General features: G+C 34.8%; 1 protein-coding gene across 9 annotated transcripts in view; it reads right to left on the minus strand.

Moving 5' to 3' along the window:
* Nucleotides 1-9691: 9691 nt before the first annotated feature.
* SEC24B (SEC24 homolog B, COPII component) overlaps nt 9692-19693 on the minus strand; it is a 117294-nt gene continuing 107292 nt past the window's right edge. For all 9 annotated transcript variants that reach the window (XM_077142582.1, XM_077142581.1, XM_077142576.1 and 6 more), the window contains 7 exons: nt 19190-19300; nt 17623-17798; nt 16759-16896; nt 15928-16032; nt 15002-15094; nt 10813-10916; nt 9692-10581 (listed from right to left, as the gene is read on the minus strand). In XM_077142582.1, the coding sequence (XP_076998697.1) occupies nt 10467-10581; nt 10813-10916; nt 15002-15094; nt 15928-16032; nt 16759-16896; nt 17623-17798; nt 19190-19300 (842 nt within the window). In that variant the 3' untranslated portion in view covers nt 9692-10466. The remainder of the gene's footprint in view (nt 10582-10812; nt 10917-15001; nt 15095-15927; nt 16033-16758; nt 16897-17622; nt 17799-19189; nt 19301-19693) is intronic.

Here is a 19693-nt window from a genome sequence, read left to right on the forward strand (position 1 = left end):
AAATAACAGTATTTAGTTGCCCTTAGAGTATTACAGTTTATCCTAATGTTCATTAAGAGTCTCTCTTGCTAGAGGCAGCATGGTATAGGAATAAGCATGTTCCTGGGGGTGGAGTAGCTCCTGGAAGTATGTGGTTGGTGGGGAGAACATTATTTGGCTTTTATTATCAGCTCTGTCACTAATTAGTAATGTTATTTAAGCTGAGTCATTTAACCTCTCATTTCCATCTAGGAACGGGAGAGAGTACCTTCTATCCAAAGAATAGAGATCCACCAAAGCAGAAACCCAGTCAAAATCACTTACCACACACATCAACAGCCTGTTTCTTTCAAAGTTCATGGATGGGACTTAGATGGCACATATGATCCACAATCTAATGAATCACTTAAGAGTTTTTAAAACTCTTAAGAATTAATGATTGCATGTGTAGAATGGTATGATCTCTTAATGTTGGGTTAATTTCTTTTTTTCCGTTAATTAAAAAAAAAAAAAAAGAGAAGGGATAATTGGAGATGAAGGGATACAGACTGTACAACGGGACTGGATATAAAAACTCAGAAATGGACAGCACAATACTACCCAATTGTAATGCAATTATGTTAAAACACTGAATGAAGCTGCATGTGAGGTATAGGTTTTTTGTTTTTGTTTTTTTTGTTTTTTTTTCTTTCTATTATTGTTTTAATTCTTATTCTGTTGTCTTTTTATTTCTTTTTCTAAATCGATGCAAATGTACTAAGAAATGATGAATATGCAACTATGTGATGTTATTAAGAATTACTGATTGTACATGTAGATTGGAATGATTTCTAATTGTTTTGTTAATTCTTTTTTTAATTAATAAAAAAAAAATTAAAAAAAAAAAAATAAGCTGGTAGAAAATGAGAGATTTCTCGATCAAAATAAAATCACTCTCAAAATTCAAATTTGTATTCAATAAAGTCAAATGAATGGGCTAGTCACATATGTTGTGAAACCTTCTTTTGATAATTCAGAAAAAACCTAGTTGAAAAAACACATGTAAATCAGTAATCAACTATTTTGAAAGTAGTTGCTTATTTTTTTTATTTTAAAGCTTTTCTTATTGTATAGTATAACATATTTACAAAGCAAAGAAATAAAAAAGCAATAGTTTTCAAAGCACTCCTCAAAAAGCAGTCAAAACACAGATCCCAGAGTTTGTCATGGCCTACCACACGATCCTCTCATATTTTTCCTTCTAGCTGCCCCAGAATATAGGAGGCTAGAGGGCTTAAATATTTTTTATTATCACAATCAACTTTTTTTGTGAACAATAACATATATACAAAAAAGCTGTAACACAGTACCACAGTTAGCTGTAGAACTTTGACATGGGTTACAATTTCACAATTTTAGGTTTTTACTTCTAGTTGCTCTAAAATACTGGAGACTAAATATATCAATTTAATGATTCACCATTCATATTCCTTTGTTAAGTCCTATCTTCTATGTATAATTCCACCATCACCTTTGATCTTTCCATACCTCTCAATGGGGTTGTTTGGGCCATTCTAAATTTTTGATATCGGAAGGGTCTGTCACCAATATGGGGTAGGGAGATGGAACTATCCAATGTTCCGGAGAGGCTGGGCTAGGCACCAGGACTTATCTAGACCAGGGACCCATCTGGAGGTCGTAGGTTTCTGGCAAGTTACTCTAGTGCCTGGAACCCTTGTAGAATCTTATACATTGTCCTAGGTGTTCTTTAGGATTGGCTGGAATGGCCCTGGTTGGGGGTTGGCAGGTTATGATATGTAGCAGGCAGGTCGACCTGAAGCTTGTATAACGGCAACCTCCAGTGTACCCTCTCAACTCTATTTGAACTCTGCCACTGACACTTTACTAATTATACTTCTTTTCCTCCATTTGGTCAGGATGGAATTGTTGATTCCATGGTGCCAGGTCTGGATTCACCCCTGGGAATCCTCTCCCACGTCTCCAGGGAGACTTTCACCCCTGGATGTCATGTCCCATGTGGTGGGGAGGGCAATGATTTCACTTCCACAGTTGGGTTTAGTGAGATTGAGGCTACATCAGAGCAACAACAGAGGTCCTCCAGAAGTAACTCTTAGGCATGCCTATAGGTAGTCTAAGCTTCTATGCTACCTACACAAGCTTCACAAGAGTAAGCCTCATGATGGAGGGCATGGCCTATTGATTTGGGTGTTCCTAAAGGTTGACACAGTATCAGGGGATTCCCTGATGGATTAATATTTCCATAGTTGGGCCATGGTAGCTCAGCAGGCAGCATTCTTGCCGGCCATGCCAAAGACCCGGGTTCGATTCCTGGTGCCTGCCCATGCAAAAAAAAAAAAAAAAAAAAAGTATATATATATATATATATCCAGTCTTTTTCTCCTCCCTCAAGGGTCTTTGCCAATACTTTTTGATAATCTGGTTAATATACTCTAAGATGTTTGAGGCATTACAATAATCCATACAGGATTATAAGACCTCTTTCTCATTCTGTGCTCTCTGTGTTTCAGTTGTTCAAATGAGCTAAACAGATAGGTTGAATTAGATTATGCACTACAGAAAATTTCAGTTCCAGACCAAAGAAACGTTTCTTCCGTTGGTCTCAAAGAGTATGTGTAGTTCTAAAATATAGACACTGAATTACCCCTATGCTCTGAATTGCTTTAACCCCAACTTGTTCGGCTTCGTTCTTATCTCTAAATATCAGGTTATATATATAAAACAGCCTCTCAAAATCCAGAAATAATAATCACCACTCCAAACTTAATGTGTCTGCTCTAAAACTTTATACTCTAGGCCCGTTTCTTAAAAGCATTTTCTAAAGGTGACCATACCATTGTTGTTTTTTTTTGTTTCTGCCTTACTTTGTCTCAGCAAATGTCCCACATGTTCATTCACATCGTTGCATGGCTCACGACATTGTTCCTTTCTGGAGGTGCACAGCCTTTGTTCATAAGTATACACCATCATTTGCCATTCTACTTCTCTGTCAGCGCATCCTTCAGCTACCTGCCTTCACTGGGCATCATGTAGAGGGCCCAAAGTCCACGGTCTAACAAAATTCTCAATTTTAGATAATTTCATTGTTCTCAAGAGACAGAAAACAAATGGACATACCCTCACCAAATAGGAGATCTAAACCTCCTCTGAACTCTTTCTTGTCCCTCACCCAATTATTTTCCTCTGCTGTTGCTGCGGTAGTACTGATGGTTTCCTTTTGAACATAGCTCATAGCATGCAATAGCAGTTTTCCCCCTGTACCCTGGACTTAAACACTCTTTATACAAGAATTATATCTTTGGAGTAATTCGTATAAGAACTCATTCATATTTCTAGTGTGAGTCAGTGGGACACATAGGTCTATACAACACCTTTCAATCTTGTTCATCTTCAATATGGTAATATTACTTATAGACCCACTAGAGAATCACCTTTGCTCCTATCTATTCCCTAACATTAGAGTTCAATCTCATTAGCTAATGGTTCTCTATCTTCTATGAATCTCTTAAGTCTTCTGTATTCTGTATTATAAGTTTCTGATTTTACCTTTATGCTGGTCATAAAAGGGGGATCATACAGTATCTGCCCTTTGCATTTGGCTAATTTCGCTCATCATTATGTCCTCAAGGCTCATCCATCCTGTCACGTGCTTCAGGACGTCATTTATTCTTACTGTTACATAATATTCCATCATATGTATATGCCACATTTTGTTGATCCACTCACCTGTTGATGGGCTTTTGATTTGTTTCTATCTTTTGGAGACTGTGAATAATGCTGCTATGAACATTGGTGTGTGAATGACTGTGTCACTGCTTTCAGCTCTTCTGGGTATATACCAAGTAGTGCTATTGCTGGGTCACAGGGCAGCTCGATATTTAGTTTCCTAAGGAACCGCCAAACAGTCTTCCATAGTGGCTGCGCCATTTACATTCCCACCAGCAGTGCATAAGTGCCCCAGTTTCTCCACATCCTCTCCAACATTTATAATTTCCTGATTGTTTAATAGCAGCCATGCTTATGGGTGTGAGGTGGTATCTCATTATAGTCCCGATCTGCATTTCCCTTATAGCCAGTGAAAATGAGCACCTCTTCATGTGCTTTTGAGCCATCTGCTCTTCAGAAAAATGCCTATTCATATCTTTTGCCCAGTTTGTAATTGGATTGTTCTTTTGTTGTTGAGTTGTATACACAGGAAATCAAAGCTTTGTCTGATATGTGATTTCCAAATATTTTCTCCCATTGGGTTGGCCACTTTTTCACTTTTTGACAGTGTTTTGAGGTGTAGAAGCATTTGATTTTGAGGAGTTCCCATTTATCTATTTTTTCTTTTGTTGCTTGTGCTTTGGGTGTAAAGTTTAGGAAGCTACCTCCTATTACTAGGTCTTGGAAGATGTGTCCCTACATTTTCTTCTAGAAGCTTTATTGTGCTAGTTCTTATATTTAGCTGTTTGATCCACTTTGAGTTAATTTTTGTATAGGGTATAAGATAGGGGTTCTCTTTCATTCTCTTGGCTATTGATATGCAGTTCTTCCATGCCCAATTATTGAAGATTATTTTGTCCCAGTTCAGAGGATTTGGGGGCCTTGTCAAAAATCAGTGACCATAGATTTGGTGGTCTATTTCTGCACTCTCAATTTGATTCCATTGGTCAATGCTTCTGTCTTTGTGCCAGTACCATGCTGTTTTGAACACTGAGGTTTTATAACAGGTTTTAAGGTCCGAGAGTGTTAATCTACCCACTTCATTCTTTTTTTTAATCTTCCCACTTCGTTCTTCTTTTTTAGGATGCTTTTAGCCATTCGCGGTCTCTTTCCCTTCCAGATAAATTTGTTAGTTAGCTTTTCCAAATCTTCAAAGTACGTTGTTGGAATTTTGATTGGTACTGTATTGAATCTGTAGATCAATTTGGGGAGAATTGACATCTTAACTGTATTTAGCCTTCCTATCCATGAACAGGGAATGTCTTTCCACCTATTTAGAACTCCTTTGATTTCTTTGAGCAATGTTATGTAGTTTTCTGTACACAAGTCCTTTACATTGCTAGTTAAGTTCATTCCTAAGTATCTGATTCTTTTAGTTGCTGTTTTGAATGGAATTTTTTCCTTAATTCACTCCTCAGCTAGTGCATTGCTTGTGTATAGAAATGTTACTGATTTTTGCACATTAATTTTATATTTTGCTACTTTGTTGAATTTATTAGCTCAAGTAACTTTGCTGTAGACTTCTCAGGATCTTTGAATCATATCATCTGCAAATAATGAGTTTTACTTCTTCCTTTCCAATTTGGATGCCTTTTATTTCTTTGTTCTGCCTGACTGCTCTAGCTAGAATGTCTAGCACACTGTTGAATAATAGTGGTGACAATGGGCATCCCTGTCTTGTACCTGATCTTAGGGGGAAGGCTTTCAGTCTCTCTCCATTGAGTACAATGCTGGCTATCGGTTTTTTCAAGTATTCCCTTTATCATATCGAGGTAGCTATCTTTGATTTGTATCTTTTGGAGTGTTTTTATCAGAAAAAGATGCTGAATTTTGTAGAACACTTTTTCGGCATTGAGATGATCATGTTATCTTTCCCTTTTGATTTGTTAATGTGCTGTATTACATTAATTGATTTTCTTGTTTTGAACCATCCTTGCATTTCTGGTATAAATCTCACTTGGTCATGGTGTATAATTCTTTTAATATGTTGTTGGATTCTATTTGCTAATATTTTATTGAGACTTCTTGCACCTAAGTTCATTAGGGAGATTGGCCTGTAGTTTTCCTTTCTTATAGCATCTTTACCCAGTTTTAGTATTAAAATGATATTAGCATCATAAAATGATTTAGGTAGAGTTACTTTTTCCTCCATCTTTTGGAAAAGTTTGGGCAGGACTGGTGTTAGTTCTTTCTGGAATGTTTGATAAAATGCCCCTGTGAAGCCATTTGGCCCTGGGCTTTTCTTTGTAGGAAGATTTCTGATGACTGATTGAATCTCTTTACTTGTGATTGGTTTGTTGAGATCTTCTATTTCTTCCTGAGTCAGTATAGATTGTTTGTGTGTCTCCAGGAATTTGCCCATTTCATCCACATTGTCTAGTTTATTGGTGTATAGTTGTTCACAGTATAACCTTATGATTTCTTTTATTTCTTCAGAGTCTGTGGTAATGCACCCCTTTTCATTTCTGATTTTATTTGCATCCTCTCTCTTTTTTTGTCAGTCTTGCTAGTGGCCCATCAGTTTTATTGATTTTCTCAAAGAACCAAGTTTTGGTTTTATTGGGATTCTTTCTATTGTTCTTTTGTTCTCCCATTCATTTATCTCTGGTTTAATCTTGTTATTTCTCTTCTCCTATTTGCTTTGGGATTAGTTTGTTGTTCTTTCTCAAGTTCCTCCAGGTTTGCTGTTAAGACCTCAATTTTTGCTCTTTGTTTTTTAATATAGGCAATTAAAGCAATAAATTTACCTCTCAGCACAGCCTTTGCCACATCCCATAAGTTCTGATAAGTTGTATTCTCATTTTCATTCATCTCCAGATAGCTGCTGATTTCTCTAGCAATTTCTTCTTTGACCCACTGGTTGTTTAAGAATGTGTTATTTAATCTCGTTATATTTGCAAATGTTCTCATTCTTTGGTGGTTATTGAGATCCAGCTTCATCCCATTGTGATCAGAGAAAGTGCTTTGAATAATTTCAATAGTTTTAAATTTATAAAGACCTGTTTTGTGCTCCAGCATATGATCTATCAGAAGAATGTTCAATGAACACTAGAGAAGAATGTATAACCTGTGCTCTGGGGTGCAATGACCTATATATGTCTGTTAGGTCTAATTCACTGATTAAGTTATTTAGCTTCTCTATTTCCTTGTTGATCTTCTGTCTGGTTGTTCTATCCATAGAGGAGAGTGGTGTATTGAAGTCTCCTACTATTATTGTTGAAATATCTATCAGTCCCTTCAGTTTTGCCAATGTCTTTCTCATGTACTTTGGAGCTCCTTGATTGGGAACATAAACATTTATGATTGTTATATCTTCTTGGTGAATTGACCCTTTAATTAGTATATAGTGTCCTTCTTTGTCTCTTATGGTATCTTTACATTTAAAGACTATTTTGTCCAATATTAGCATAGCTACTCCTGCTTTCTTTTGGTTACAACTTGCATGGAAGATCTTTTTCCATCCTTTCACTTTCAAGCTTTTGTATCTTTGTGTCTAAGATGAGTCTCTTGTAAGCAGCACATAGCTGGATTATATTTCTTAATCCATTCTGCCAATCTGTATCTTTTAATTGGTAAGTTTAGTCCATTAACATTCAAAGTTATTATAGAAAAGGTGTTATCTTTTTAATTTTATTTGTCAGATCTATAAATTCTTTTCCTCTTACTCTTTGTATTCTTCAAATCACCCTTTGAAGGTGAATTTGGTACTCTTCAATTCTGTGCCCTTCCTCCAGACCAGACCTCCCTCTCCTATCTTTTTTTTTTCAGTTGGCAGAACTTCCTTTTAGTATTTCTTATAAGGCCAGTCTCTTGTTGACAAATTCTTTTAGGACTTCTTTGACAGTGAAAGCTTTAATCTCTCCCTCAATTTTAAAGGACAATTTGGCTGGGTACAGAATTTTTGGCTGGAAGTCTTTCTCTTTCAGGATCTTGAATATATCATACCACCGCCTCCTTGCCTCCGGGGTGCTAGTTGAACACAGTCTTGATTGCCCTTGTATGTAGTATTGTTTTTCTCTTGCTGCTTTCAGGATTTTCTGCTTCTCTTCAACATTTGACAGACTGATTAGTATGTGCCTTGGGGAAGGCCTATTTGGATTTATTCTGTTTGGAGTTCTCTGGGTTTCTTTGACTTGTGTATTTATGTCCTTTACGAGGGTTGGGAAGTTTTCCCCCGTTATATCCTCAACTACTTTTCTTAGCCCTGTACTCCTCTCTTCTCCTTCTGGGACACCAATGTTTCTTATATTTGTGCGCTTTGTTTTGACTATCATTTACCTGAGTTCCCATTCAATTTTTCCCATCTTTTTTGCCATTTGTTGTTTTGAGTCTTTGAGGTCAGTTATTCCTGTCCTCTATTACTTATTCTTTCTTCTGTCTCTTCAAATCTGGTGTTGTGTGCTTCTAGTATGTTTTTTATTTGGTCAACCAAGTCTTTAATCTCGTGATATCTGCTATTTTTCTATTTATTCTTTCAAATTCCTCTTTGTGCTCTTCTACTGTCTTCCTGATCTCCTTTATGTCACTTGCTATCCCACTTATTTTATTAAGTAGAGTTGTAAAAACATCTTTGATTAGTTGTTCCAATGTCTGTGTCTCCTCAGGTGTTTTAATGTGGTCATTAGGCAGGGCTATATCTGTCTGTATTGTGATATGGTTAGTGATCTTCTGTCTTCATCGCATGTAGATATCTTGATTGATTTACTTTGGGAGCTGATTTCTTTCAGTAGTCTAAGGCCTTGTGATTGAGGGATGGCTGTATAGCAGGAAGTAGGGCACTGGGTGGAGCACTCAGTAAGGTGATTTGTTTCAGGGCAGGTGTGGGCGTAGGTTGGGGATGTAACGCTGGTGCTTGTGAATGTGGGCGACCAACAGCCAGGGACAATGTAGCTGTGCAGGTGGACTGGTCTGGGGGATGTAATTCTGGTATGTGCTGGTCTATGGCACAGGGCCCTTTGCACACATGCGTACAGGTGTGGCAGCAGATCAACATTACACCTTTATGGACTGGGGGCAGATGTGACCTGGCTGTGCAGGTTGGTACTTTCTCGGAGCTGGGAAGTGAGGCTGAGGGCTGTGTGCATGCGCGGTTCTAGGACTGCTGTAATATGCAATTCCCAGAGCTGAATGATGTGATTTGGGGCACGTGCCCCTGTGTGGGCCTGGGAGTGCCATAAATGGATGCGCTGAGCTCAGGGAGGGCAGGGTGAGGCTGTGTGACACTATGGGTGGGGGTGGGGTGGGGATAGCCTAGGTATGGAGGTTAGTACCTGCAACCTTTATACGGTGGTAATAGCCTGCAGGGAACAGGGAGGGGGAGGTAGTGCTTGGGAAGGGTTTAGGAGAGGTGGGTTGGGCTGCACTTGGAGTGGGGGTGTGGGGCAGGTATGTGTGCTGGGGGCTGCTGGGGTGGGGGTGGCTGGAGCATGGGGAATGGGAGTGGGTGAGGGGAGTCAGCTATGTGGGATGTGGGGTGAGTCGCCAGTCATGGGGCTGCGCTGGTATGGGCAGCCTGCCCAAGGGACGCAGCCTGGCTTACTTCCTAGTTCCCTGTACCTGTGTGTGAACTCTCGTGGGCTCCACCATTCCGTGCCTCCAGGCCAGGCTAGGCTCCAGCTTTCTGCCTCTCAGTTCCTTGGCCTCTGCAACCAGGGCTGTCACATGCGGTGCAGAAGGCTCTCCCAGGTCAGCCATACTCCGGAATTGCTGCCTCAGTCACATTCCTGTCCCTTCTCTAACTTTTCCATGGAGCAGGGCTAATCTCAAGCTGCTCTAGTTGGCCATCTTCCCAGAAGTCTCCTAGTTGCTTATTTTTAAAATGCAAACAGACTATTTGGTAATGTCCACAAACTAATGAAAATAATGGTTCACATACATTGTTAACGGAAATATACTATCATTCTTATCCCCAAGATCAAATTCAGTATATCCTATATGTAAAAAAAAAGATACCACCAACCCCTACAACAACAACAAAAAACAAACCATATTGTCAAGCAAAATATTTTTAATTAGTTGGCTGATCATAAATAAATCGACAAAAAAGATTTAACAGAATTACAAAGAGTTTTGTGTTCCTTTTGTGGACTCAATTCATAATGCACATTAGTCAATCTCATTCTCTAACTGTGACAAAAAGAGTTGTCATCCAACAATGCAGCACAGTTTAAGCAATTCATATTCTGTAGTTACATTTTTACATTTTCTTTACAAATGTAGCATTTATGTACATTATATATATTTTTCTATAGTTCATGTACTGAAACTCTACTGTTTTTACAGGGAAAATGTTGAATTCATTTAATGAATACGAATCATTCCTTGTTAAAAAGTAATTCATATAAACAATTAACATGGTGCCACTGCCTTTTGGCATCTCTGGTCAGATTCAAATCCAGAAATGTTTTATTAAATAGAAGAAAAAAGAATTTATCTAATTTTATATTATGACGTATCATTCCACATAGCTACATTTATTTGCCGACTTGCAATGAATAGAACACTGTACTGCTGCACTACGGGAAATGTGTATAAACCAATTCAAACGATACGTGGTGAAATAGCATCATCATAACCACTAACATAGGCTGAAAAGAATCTCAAAATTCTTTCTTTCTCTTTTACCTTTCGCCAAAGTCTCAGTCTGTATTACATTTTGATGATAACAAATGCCTTCCCATTAAATTTCCTTTGTGCCTCTCTGACAGATTATGCTATACCTCAGTTAAAGACCTTTTTCTTCTTATTAATCAATTTATTCCACTTCACTTACAAATCTGTTGCTGAACATGAAGTAAAAACTCATAGTAAGAGAATGCAGCTTCTGTCCGGTCTTCAATCAAATGTTGAAAAAATTCTGTTTTGGCAGGACTCTCATCTCTAGCAAAGAGAAAAATGCATATTATTAAAAAGCTAAGAATTATACATTAAGAAAGTTCTAACACACAGGGACTTAAAGAAAATGCAACACAGAGGGTATTAATTAATTAATAACATTCTACCACAAGAATATATTTTGTTATCATTTAAAGTCTGCTTTGAAGACATGCAATTTTCACAGAGATTGCACAAGAAAAGACAATTTCATTGTTAAGTTACAGAAGTACTTACTTCACCACATGAAGAATTGGGCTTAATGGTCTGCTGTCTCTAAGCCAAGTTATAAAAGATCTGGCTCTTTCTGATGAAAGTGTATCAAGCTCTGGAAGATGTGTCTAGTAAAAGTAATAGAATTAGAAAATTGTTTCCTTTCTCATAGAAATCATGAAATCATGATTCCCACTAACACCAACCAACTGCTAGTACTATATCAGTTCCAAGAGCAACAACCAATAAAAGAAATTTAATCTGTTCGCAAATCTGTTAATATTTGCACAAGTCAATAAAACACAATGATTGGTATGTCACTGGTATACGTGCCTTTATGTTTTTTCTAAAGGATTCAAACGGAAGGAAGCTATGTGTAAGTTTCAAATTCACCTAACAATTACATATTATACCCTAGTCTAATAATAGCTATTCTGAGAGAATTTCATGTTTCCTTTAGTTCTTTAATTTTAAGGAAAAGGAATTTTAAAGAACAATGTGACTGTATAAATCTATTCAGAGCATTTGAGGATTTTTCATTTTTCATTCCACAGTTTTACTGGTCTTAATTACTGCTAACATAGAACACTAAATCCTGATCTTTTCAGTATTGACATTTGGAACAACTTTACTCCCCATTTCTTAGATTTCAAAATCAAAGGCATATAATATCATTGTCAAAATTATTCTTTTCTAATACTAGGATAAATTTTAGTCTTATATTAATATGAGGAGAAACAAAATAAATCCGCTCATAGCTAAATATACACATTTATAAAATCTAGGTATTAAGAGTTCAATAATTAAGAGAGAGAAACAACTTAAGAAATCATTCAGTCATATACCTTGCCTAAAATTACACATAAAATTAGCAGCAGAAGCACACCAAAACTCTTAACTTCCATCTGAAATTTTTATTACATCAAGCTGTTTTACTTTGGGCTGAAAATTAATTCCCTTTCTCCATTCAAGGCTATGACTTCTTTATAAAATCTTGATAGAAGACAGATATCCTTATTATTTAAGTAAAGCTTATCTAAATAATATATCTGAAATATTCTTCAACTGCATCCCACTATTTCAATTACCAAAGGGAAAAAGTAATGAGTGTAAAAGATTTTAGTTTACTTTATAAAGTGGACATTTATATGCTTACGAAGTATAAAGTTTCATTTGCTTGCCCTCTGCTGACTAATGGGTGAAGTTCAATCTGTTAACTACTAATATAGGTAAACAGCTTTCGTGAATCTAAACGAATAGGATATTATTTCAAAACAGTTATCTTAGTACCTCTGTGTGATGATGAGAACTATAGTAAAAAGAAACAAATAGGAAAAGTGGCTATGGAATTTCTGTTACCTTAATCTCTATTATTTCAAGGAAAGCACTAGTGCCATTAATATAATACACTCTGATATGATGCTGGAGAAAATGACCTCTTGTTAGCACTAAAATTAAATATGTCTAAGTTATATATCAAAATCTTTAGCCCTCTCTTTCAAATCAGATAGTGGTGATCTACTTGATAGAGGGGAAATCAAGAACATGGTTACATTTCTTCAAATGTGCTTGCCATAATCCTTTTCTTTATTAATAAGAAATGATAGGTTAGGGTACTGCAATTAAGTGGCTTAAAAGCTGAGTATTATCAGTCTCTTATCTTTAAGCTTGTTCTCTTTCAATATATATTTCTCTGACCTAAAATGGTCACTAGTAAGCAAATACAGTACATTACAAATGATACGCAAGGTTGTTTTTAAAAGACAAAAAAGTATATATATATTTTTCTACACAAAAAAACAAATGCCATATAACAATCACAGTCTATTACTATGTCATAGAGTATGTAATTTTACTTTTGACAGAAACCGCCAAATTACTATCCAAAGAGGGTACACTAGCGTGTATTCCAATGAGTAGAATATAACAATAGTGCCTATTGTCCTACATAATCTGCATTATTTATCTATCTGCAAACTTTAAAATCATTGCAAATCTGGTAAATGACAAAGATGCTATGCTATTATTCTATTTTGTTTTCCTAGTTGATTGAGGCTGAACATCACTTCATATGCCCACCATGTATTTTCCCTCTATGAATCATGTGTTCAAATTCTTTGCCCATTTTCATTTCTTCTTTTTCTGGGCGGAGAAGGGATGATGTATATTGTTTTTACTCATAGATTTAAAAGAGTATTTGTACACTAGAGAAATTAGCCCTTTTTACAGACATATGAATTAGAAATAATTTTCCCATTTTGTTTATGCCTTCTGGCTTTAATCAATTTTTTTAATTTTTATGCTCTCAGATTTTTCCATCATTGATTTATTTCATGCTTATGAAGGTCATTTGCATTTTAACATTAAAAAAAACATACATATTCACAAATGCTCTGATAACTTGCCTGCTTTCCTTTCTTGTTTAAATGTTTGATCTCTTTGAAAGTTATTTTAATTTAAGATAAATCTTGCTTTATTTTTCCCCTAATGACTAATCAGTGTCCCCAAGATATTTTTCTAATATACCATTATTTACACAATAATTTGAGGTGCAATATTTATTATATTCTAATTTTCACAAATTAGATCCATTTCTGGACTCTATTTTCATTCCACTGATCTGTTTTATTGTGCCAATATCATAATGTTTAAATAACTATAATAACTACAGTTTTTTTTTGCATGGGCAGGTACCGACAATCAAACCTAGGTCACCAGCATGGCAGGCAAGAATTCTTCCACTAAGCCACCATCACACTGTCCTAAATAACTATAGTTTTAAAATAAGATTTACTATTTTATTTAGTAGAACTTTTTTCCAATAATGCTTTTCCCGTTTGCTGACATTATTCTCCCTTCTCAGATATTTCCTTATTATCCTTACTTATTGATTCTTAGAGATGAACTCTGGGGTTAACTTGTCAAATTTGAAAAAAAAAACCCTCACAAAAGTCAAACAAACATAAAACACTGAATGAAGCTGAATGTGAGAATGATAGAGGGAGGAGGATTGAGGGCACAAATGAAATCAGAAAGAAAGACAGATGATTAAAGACTGAGATAGTATAATCTAGGAATGCCTAGAGTGTATAATGATAGTGACTAAATGTACAAATTTAAAAAATGTTTTTGCATGAGGTAAAAAAAAAGTCAAATAACAGACTATGATAGGAATTACATGAATTTATATTCATTTCAAGAGAACTGTCATATTTACAATATCTGAAAATAAGGTAGGTCTCTTCCATTAATTAAATACACAGAACTGCTTTCAGAATCATACTTCTCTAGTAGTGATTAGCACAAGTCCAGTAAAGGCCAACTGAAAAAATTATGTTTATTATAAGCAAAATAATTTAATTCAAAAGTTAAAAGTTGTTGTAAAGTAGTTTGGCAGTTCATCAAAGAGTTGAGGATAGACTTTGCATATGACCCAAAAGTTTTACTCCCAGGTATAGGACCAAGAGAAATAAAAACACATGTTCAAATGGTAGCCCATGACAAACTCTGGGATCTGTTCTGTAACTACTTGGTGAAGTGTGTTTTGAAAATTATTGCTCTTTTTTCTTTGCTTTGTATATGTTATATTATACAATAAAAAAGTTAAGAAAATTTATATGTAAATGGATAGGGACATGCATGGTGAATGCGCAGTGGATGGAATATGTATTCAAATTTCAAGACTCACATAATAAAGATTTACAACTTAAAAAAAGAAAAAAGATACATGTTCATATAAGAACTTTTACAGAAACATTCATAAGAGCAGTGTTTATACTAGCCAAGAAGTGGAAACAAACCAAATGTTCATCAACTAATGAATGGATAAACAAAATGTGGTATATCCACACAATGGAATATTATTCAGCTAGAAAAAGAAATGAAGCATTGATAAATGCTACAAAATGGATGAATCTTGAAAACATTATCCTGAGTCAAAGAAATGTATAGGAGAAATCCAGAATAGGCAATAATACTACAGAGACAGAAAGTAGATTACTGATTGCTACAAGATGGGGGAAGGTAGAACTGAGAATGACTGCTAACAAGTAGAGTTTCATTTTGGGTTGATGGAAATGTTCTGGAATTATATAGTGGTGATGGCTGAACAATATTGTGGATATTGGTGTCCTAAAAACCACTGGATTGTACACTTTAAAACAGCGAATTTCATATGAATTTTCTCTCAACAAAAACATTAAAATCCACTTACCATTTTCTGTGGTATTGATACAAAATTAGGGTAGCCAAGGACATCCTCTATGAAGTTATTGTCACAGCATTTTCCAATCCAAATGTAAAAAACCTAAAAACAAAAAACGACAAAATATTTAAACTCCTTAATCAGTCTAAGAAAACCCACTATAGCTAATGTTCTCAATGTTAATATACAAAAAAGTGTAAAGTATGCTATGTCAAATAAAGTAGGAATCAACACAGAAGTAAAAAGGAAACTGACATAATCAGTACACTGTCAAAATTTACATCCAGGATTCTAGAGTGGTTCATGTCTTCTTTTCTTAAATCTTAAGGCTTCACATAAAATTTTACTTTTTCCTATACTCTTTTCCCAACGGGAGTGTAATTCTTTAATCAGGATAACTGACTCACTAAATTTTCTGTCCACTATTTCAATTACTGTCCCTGTATTTTAACTCATGGGTTTCCTCCTGCTCTGTTGCTATTCAAATCCTTTTCCTACTCATAAAGGTATTATTTGTAACTCTTTTGGCCATTCTGACATCCTTCACCGCCTCTGCCCAGTGGCTTGTAAACTCCTATCATTTATGGATACTAATGCTTTCTGGCAATGCACGATGTATGTTGAAGTAGATAAACTTTTGAGGTCCCTTTGAATTCTATGATTTTAGATAGTAAAGTTCTTAATGACAGGAATTATCTCTTTACCTTTGCATTAAGTACACAAAATCCATGATAAAAAAAAAATTCATTAATCTATGATTATAAAATGATGCCCAATTGGAAAAGTCTAAAATAAACTGACTTTGTGTTCCAGTTACCAATTTATTGACTCTCATCTCCTAATCTGCCTTTTAAGCTCTGTGATAAGAGAGCTGGACCCTGTGTTTCTCCTTTGCCAGCTAACAGTGTTAAATTTTATCAGTGGAGAGTGCTTACAGAGCCACAGTCCATAAGGAAAGCACCTTCTCTTGTCAACTTTTCTGCAGACAATTTTTGAAGAGGTGGCTGAGGTACAACCCTGTCATTAACATGTATTGCACCCTGAAAAGAGAAAAGATAGAATGTGAATGAACTTCTGCTGCTATCATTACCGTTTGGAAGATAATGACCACAAGATCTTTTTGAAATGCTGAAAGTGATACCTAACAATTTTCCAGAATGCAAAAGATTATTAATATATTACTACCTTGATGTCGAATCAAGACACTCAAATATATTCAAATAAAAAAAGTAACCACATCATGAATATTTAAAAAGAACTGTCAGATTCACCTTTTGGGGCCAGGATATGTTAAAAGTTTGACTGCTAAATCTTATATACAACAAGCTATATTTTCATATTTCTCTGATAGCATAATGCAAAAAAGAGTCTAAAAAGTATAGTTTTAACACAAGGAAAAAGAGAAGGTACTATACATTTGCATATTCAAATTACAGTCTGATCACATCATAAACAGTAAATATCTATAAAATATAAATGGAAATGTCTACTCTACAACTTAGCTTTGTAATAAATATTATAAGCAACCCAAAAGATGAATTCCTTTCCATTTAAAACTGTTTTTCAAGACTCTATAACTACAGATTGTATATGATAGTCCCACCATCCAATCAGATCCATAGCTAATGTCTTTAATATATTACACTACTATAGGGAAAAAAGGATGGACAATTTTATTGAAAATATAGTACCATCTTAGCTATAGAATCAAAATATTCAAATGTATTCAAATTTAAAAATTATAAATGCAGTAAAGCAAGTCATACCTCATCTGTCAATCTGTCTATCCTGTATAAGTTGGGATGAATCATTTTCATTAGATGAACAAGTGGCTGAGACTTAATCTGACACATTGCATACACACGATCATCCAGGCGTGTGCTTGTACCAGTTCTAAAGGCTTTCTACAAGATAAAGAAAATACAGTTTTTCAACTAAAACAAAAATATAGTGAAAAAATATTTTAGGGAGGGCGACAGTGGCTCAGCAGGCAGAGTTCTCGCCTGCCATGCTGGAGACCCGGTTTCAATTTCCAGTGCCTCCCTATGGAAAAAATTTTTTTTAAATATATACCATTAATCACAGCATGGCCCTCAAAGTCAGACATACCTGGATTAATTCCCAGTTCTGAGATTCAGTAAGTACTTACTGAATTCAGTAAGTATGTAAGTATGCTCAGTAAGACACTGAGCAAATTACTTAGTTTTTCTAAGTGATGTTCATTAAAAAACAAGGAAAATAATGCCTTTTTAAGATGTTGTCAAGATTAAATAAGATGGAATGTATATGACACCACTTATGGTGCCTGAGACTATAAGACGTCCAATAAATATTAGATCTTTTCTTTAGAGTCTCTTTCAGGAAATACATATTAAGGGTGCTAAAAGCACACCATTATTCAAATTTTTCACATGTATCAAACAAAAGGTTTTACAAGAGTCATCATGTATCTCTGTACTTCATTTTCCACTGATCTTTTCTTATCATTAAAAATTCTTCAAATGGTACATTGTATAACCCTATAGTTAAGTATTTAAAAAAATCTAAAAATTACATTTTCCTTCAGCTATCTGAGAGTTAAAAAAAAAAAAAAACCCAAAAACTTTATTAAATAGTGCTTAGAGAACTACCTGTTTGAGGAGCGCCAAAACATAGAGAGGAAATAACTTCAGGGAATTGGGTGCTATCAATGCAGAGTGCTGTAAATTTGAGACTGTTGAACCATATGCAGATAATGAATCCACCACGGCATTCACTAAGGCATCTCTAGCATCTGACAGACTTGATGAAACCGACCGATCCACAGCTGAAAAGCAACCAAAAGACATTTAACCATTAGACAATTAACCATTTTTGTAAATACAAAAAATTTCAATGCATTATTTAGGAAACAAAAATTTGTTTGTTTTTTTTTTTGGAGAGAAAAATACATTTCACCTTCTTTCTCATTTTGAAGTGTTTGCTGATTATATATGTTTTCTTAACTAAATCTGTCAATTATAGTACGTCTAGAACTTTTGGGACTTTTTTTTAATCTCTCAAATCTAAAAACAGTGAGTATTGTTATTAGAGAATGTATATCATCCATCTACTTCTGGAAAACTCCTGGTGATGTTATTACTCAAACTGAAGTAACAGGTATAAATTAACATTTTTTCTACATAACTGATATAAGTTCCTCAATCTGAGGTTCCTCTTCTGATACTTTAAAACCTTCTTTGTCAAATCATTCCCAGATTAAAATAAATAAAAAGGCAAACTGAGTATAGGTTTTCACTAAAATTTGAGAGCGTGAGAGATCAGTGTGAAACTTATTTAAGTATATATTTCCTAAAATAGAATTTATATATATGCTTGATTTAAAAAAATAAAACTGTATTGAAGTACAGTTGTGGTGTAACTGACTTGAAATCTATATAAAATTAGACTTAAAATTTGGGTAAACAGTTCTCCCCAAAATAAGTAACAATGGTTGTTATTCTAGAGGACTACATAGGAAATAGCAAAGCTCATTTCATGTTTTAATTAATCTAAAAGACAAATTCATTTAAAAGCAAAACAAAATTAAAAATTCCATATTGTTTTAATTCCCCAAAAGATTTTTAAAATTTGTATACAGTAAAATGAACTCTTGGTTTCTAGTTCCATGGTGGCTATGTGTTACATGCATAGCAATGTAGTTGCTACCACAATCAAAATACAGAAAGTTCTATCACTCAAAAAAAAAAAAATTCCCTTGTGCCACACACTTTGGGTAAAACCCTTGTTCAGCCCTCAAACCCTGACACTGATCTATTTTCTATCCCTACAATTTTTCCCTTTCCAGAATGTCATATAAATAGAATCATATGTATTTATTTAGTCTTCTGGGTCTAGTTTCTTGCACTTAGCATAATGCCTTTGAGAGTCAACCAAGTTTGTATATGTATCAACAATTGATTCCTTTTTATTGCTGAGTTGGTTCATACATTCAGCAGTTGAAGGACATTTAGGTTGCTACTAGTTTTTAGTGATTATGATCTCTGAAAGATTTTTAAACTAAAGAATTAACAAGAAATATTAAATCCAATTCATACACTGCAGCAAAGGAAAACATAAAACATACATTTTAAATAAGGGATTTCTAAGGGAAAAATTCACCCTAAGACTCACTTCTTAGAATAGAAAAATACATTTCACCTGTTCTTTTTTACTTACCCATGTTTGCTAGAAGGCAAATGGCTGCTTGCACATCGACTCCTGCATAAACATCTGCTAATGAACTTACCACTGGCAAACATAGTGTATGCACTCTAATTCTCCGCTCACCTAAACAAAATGATAAATAAAATTACATTGCAAAATACATTAGACGAAGAAAAGAGTAAAATGAACAGGTCAAAATTTTATTCACTTTATTGTTTTGACCAGGTTAACAGGATTTTGAGCTATAACAACAAAATTTTAAAACGTACAGCTTTAAAAAAAAATTAAACTCTCTCTCAATCTGGAGAGACCATGACCATATATTTTGTTTCTTATTGAACATTTGGTGTTTTTAGAAATGTTACTGATTCCAAATTATATCCAATAGAGTAAAATATCATAAAATTTAGACCATCTAATAACAAATGTGGACTTCAATAACTATGCAGAATTTTTTATTTTGATGGGCAAGAAATAATGCTAAGGATGGTACAGCTGGATTTAATATAAGTTGTT

This window comes from Tamandua tetradactyla, chromosome 24 (genome assembly GCF_023851605.1).
Source record: "Tamandua tetradactyla isolate mTamTet1 chromosome 24, mTamTet1.pri, whole genome shotgun sequence".
Classification (NCBI taxonomy): Eukaryota; Metazoa; Chordata; class Mammalia; order Pilosa; family Myrmecophagidae; genus Tamandua; species Tamandua tetradactyla.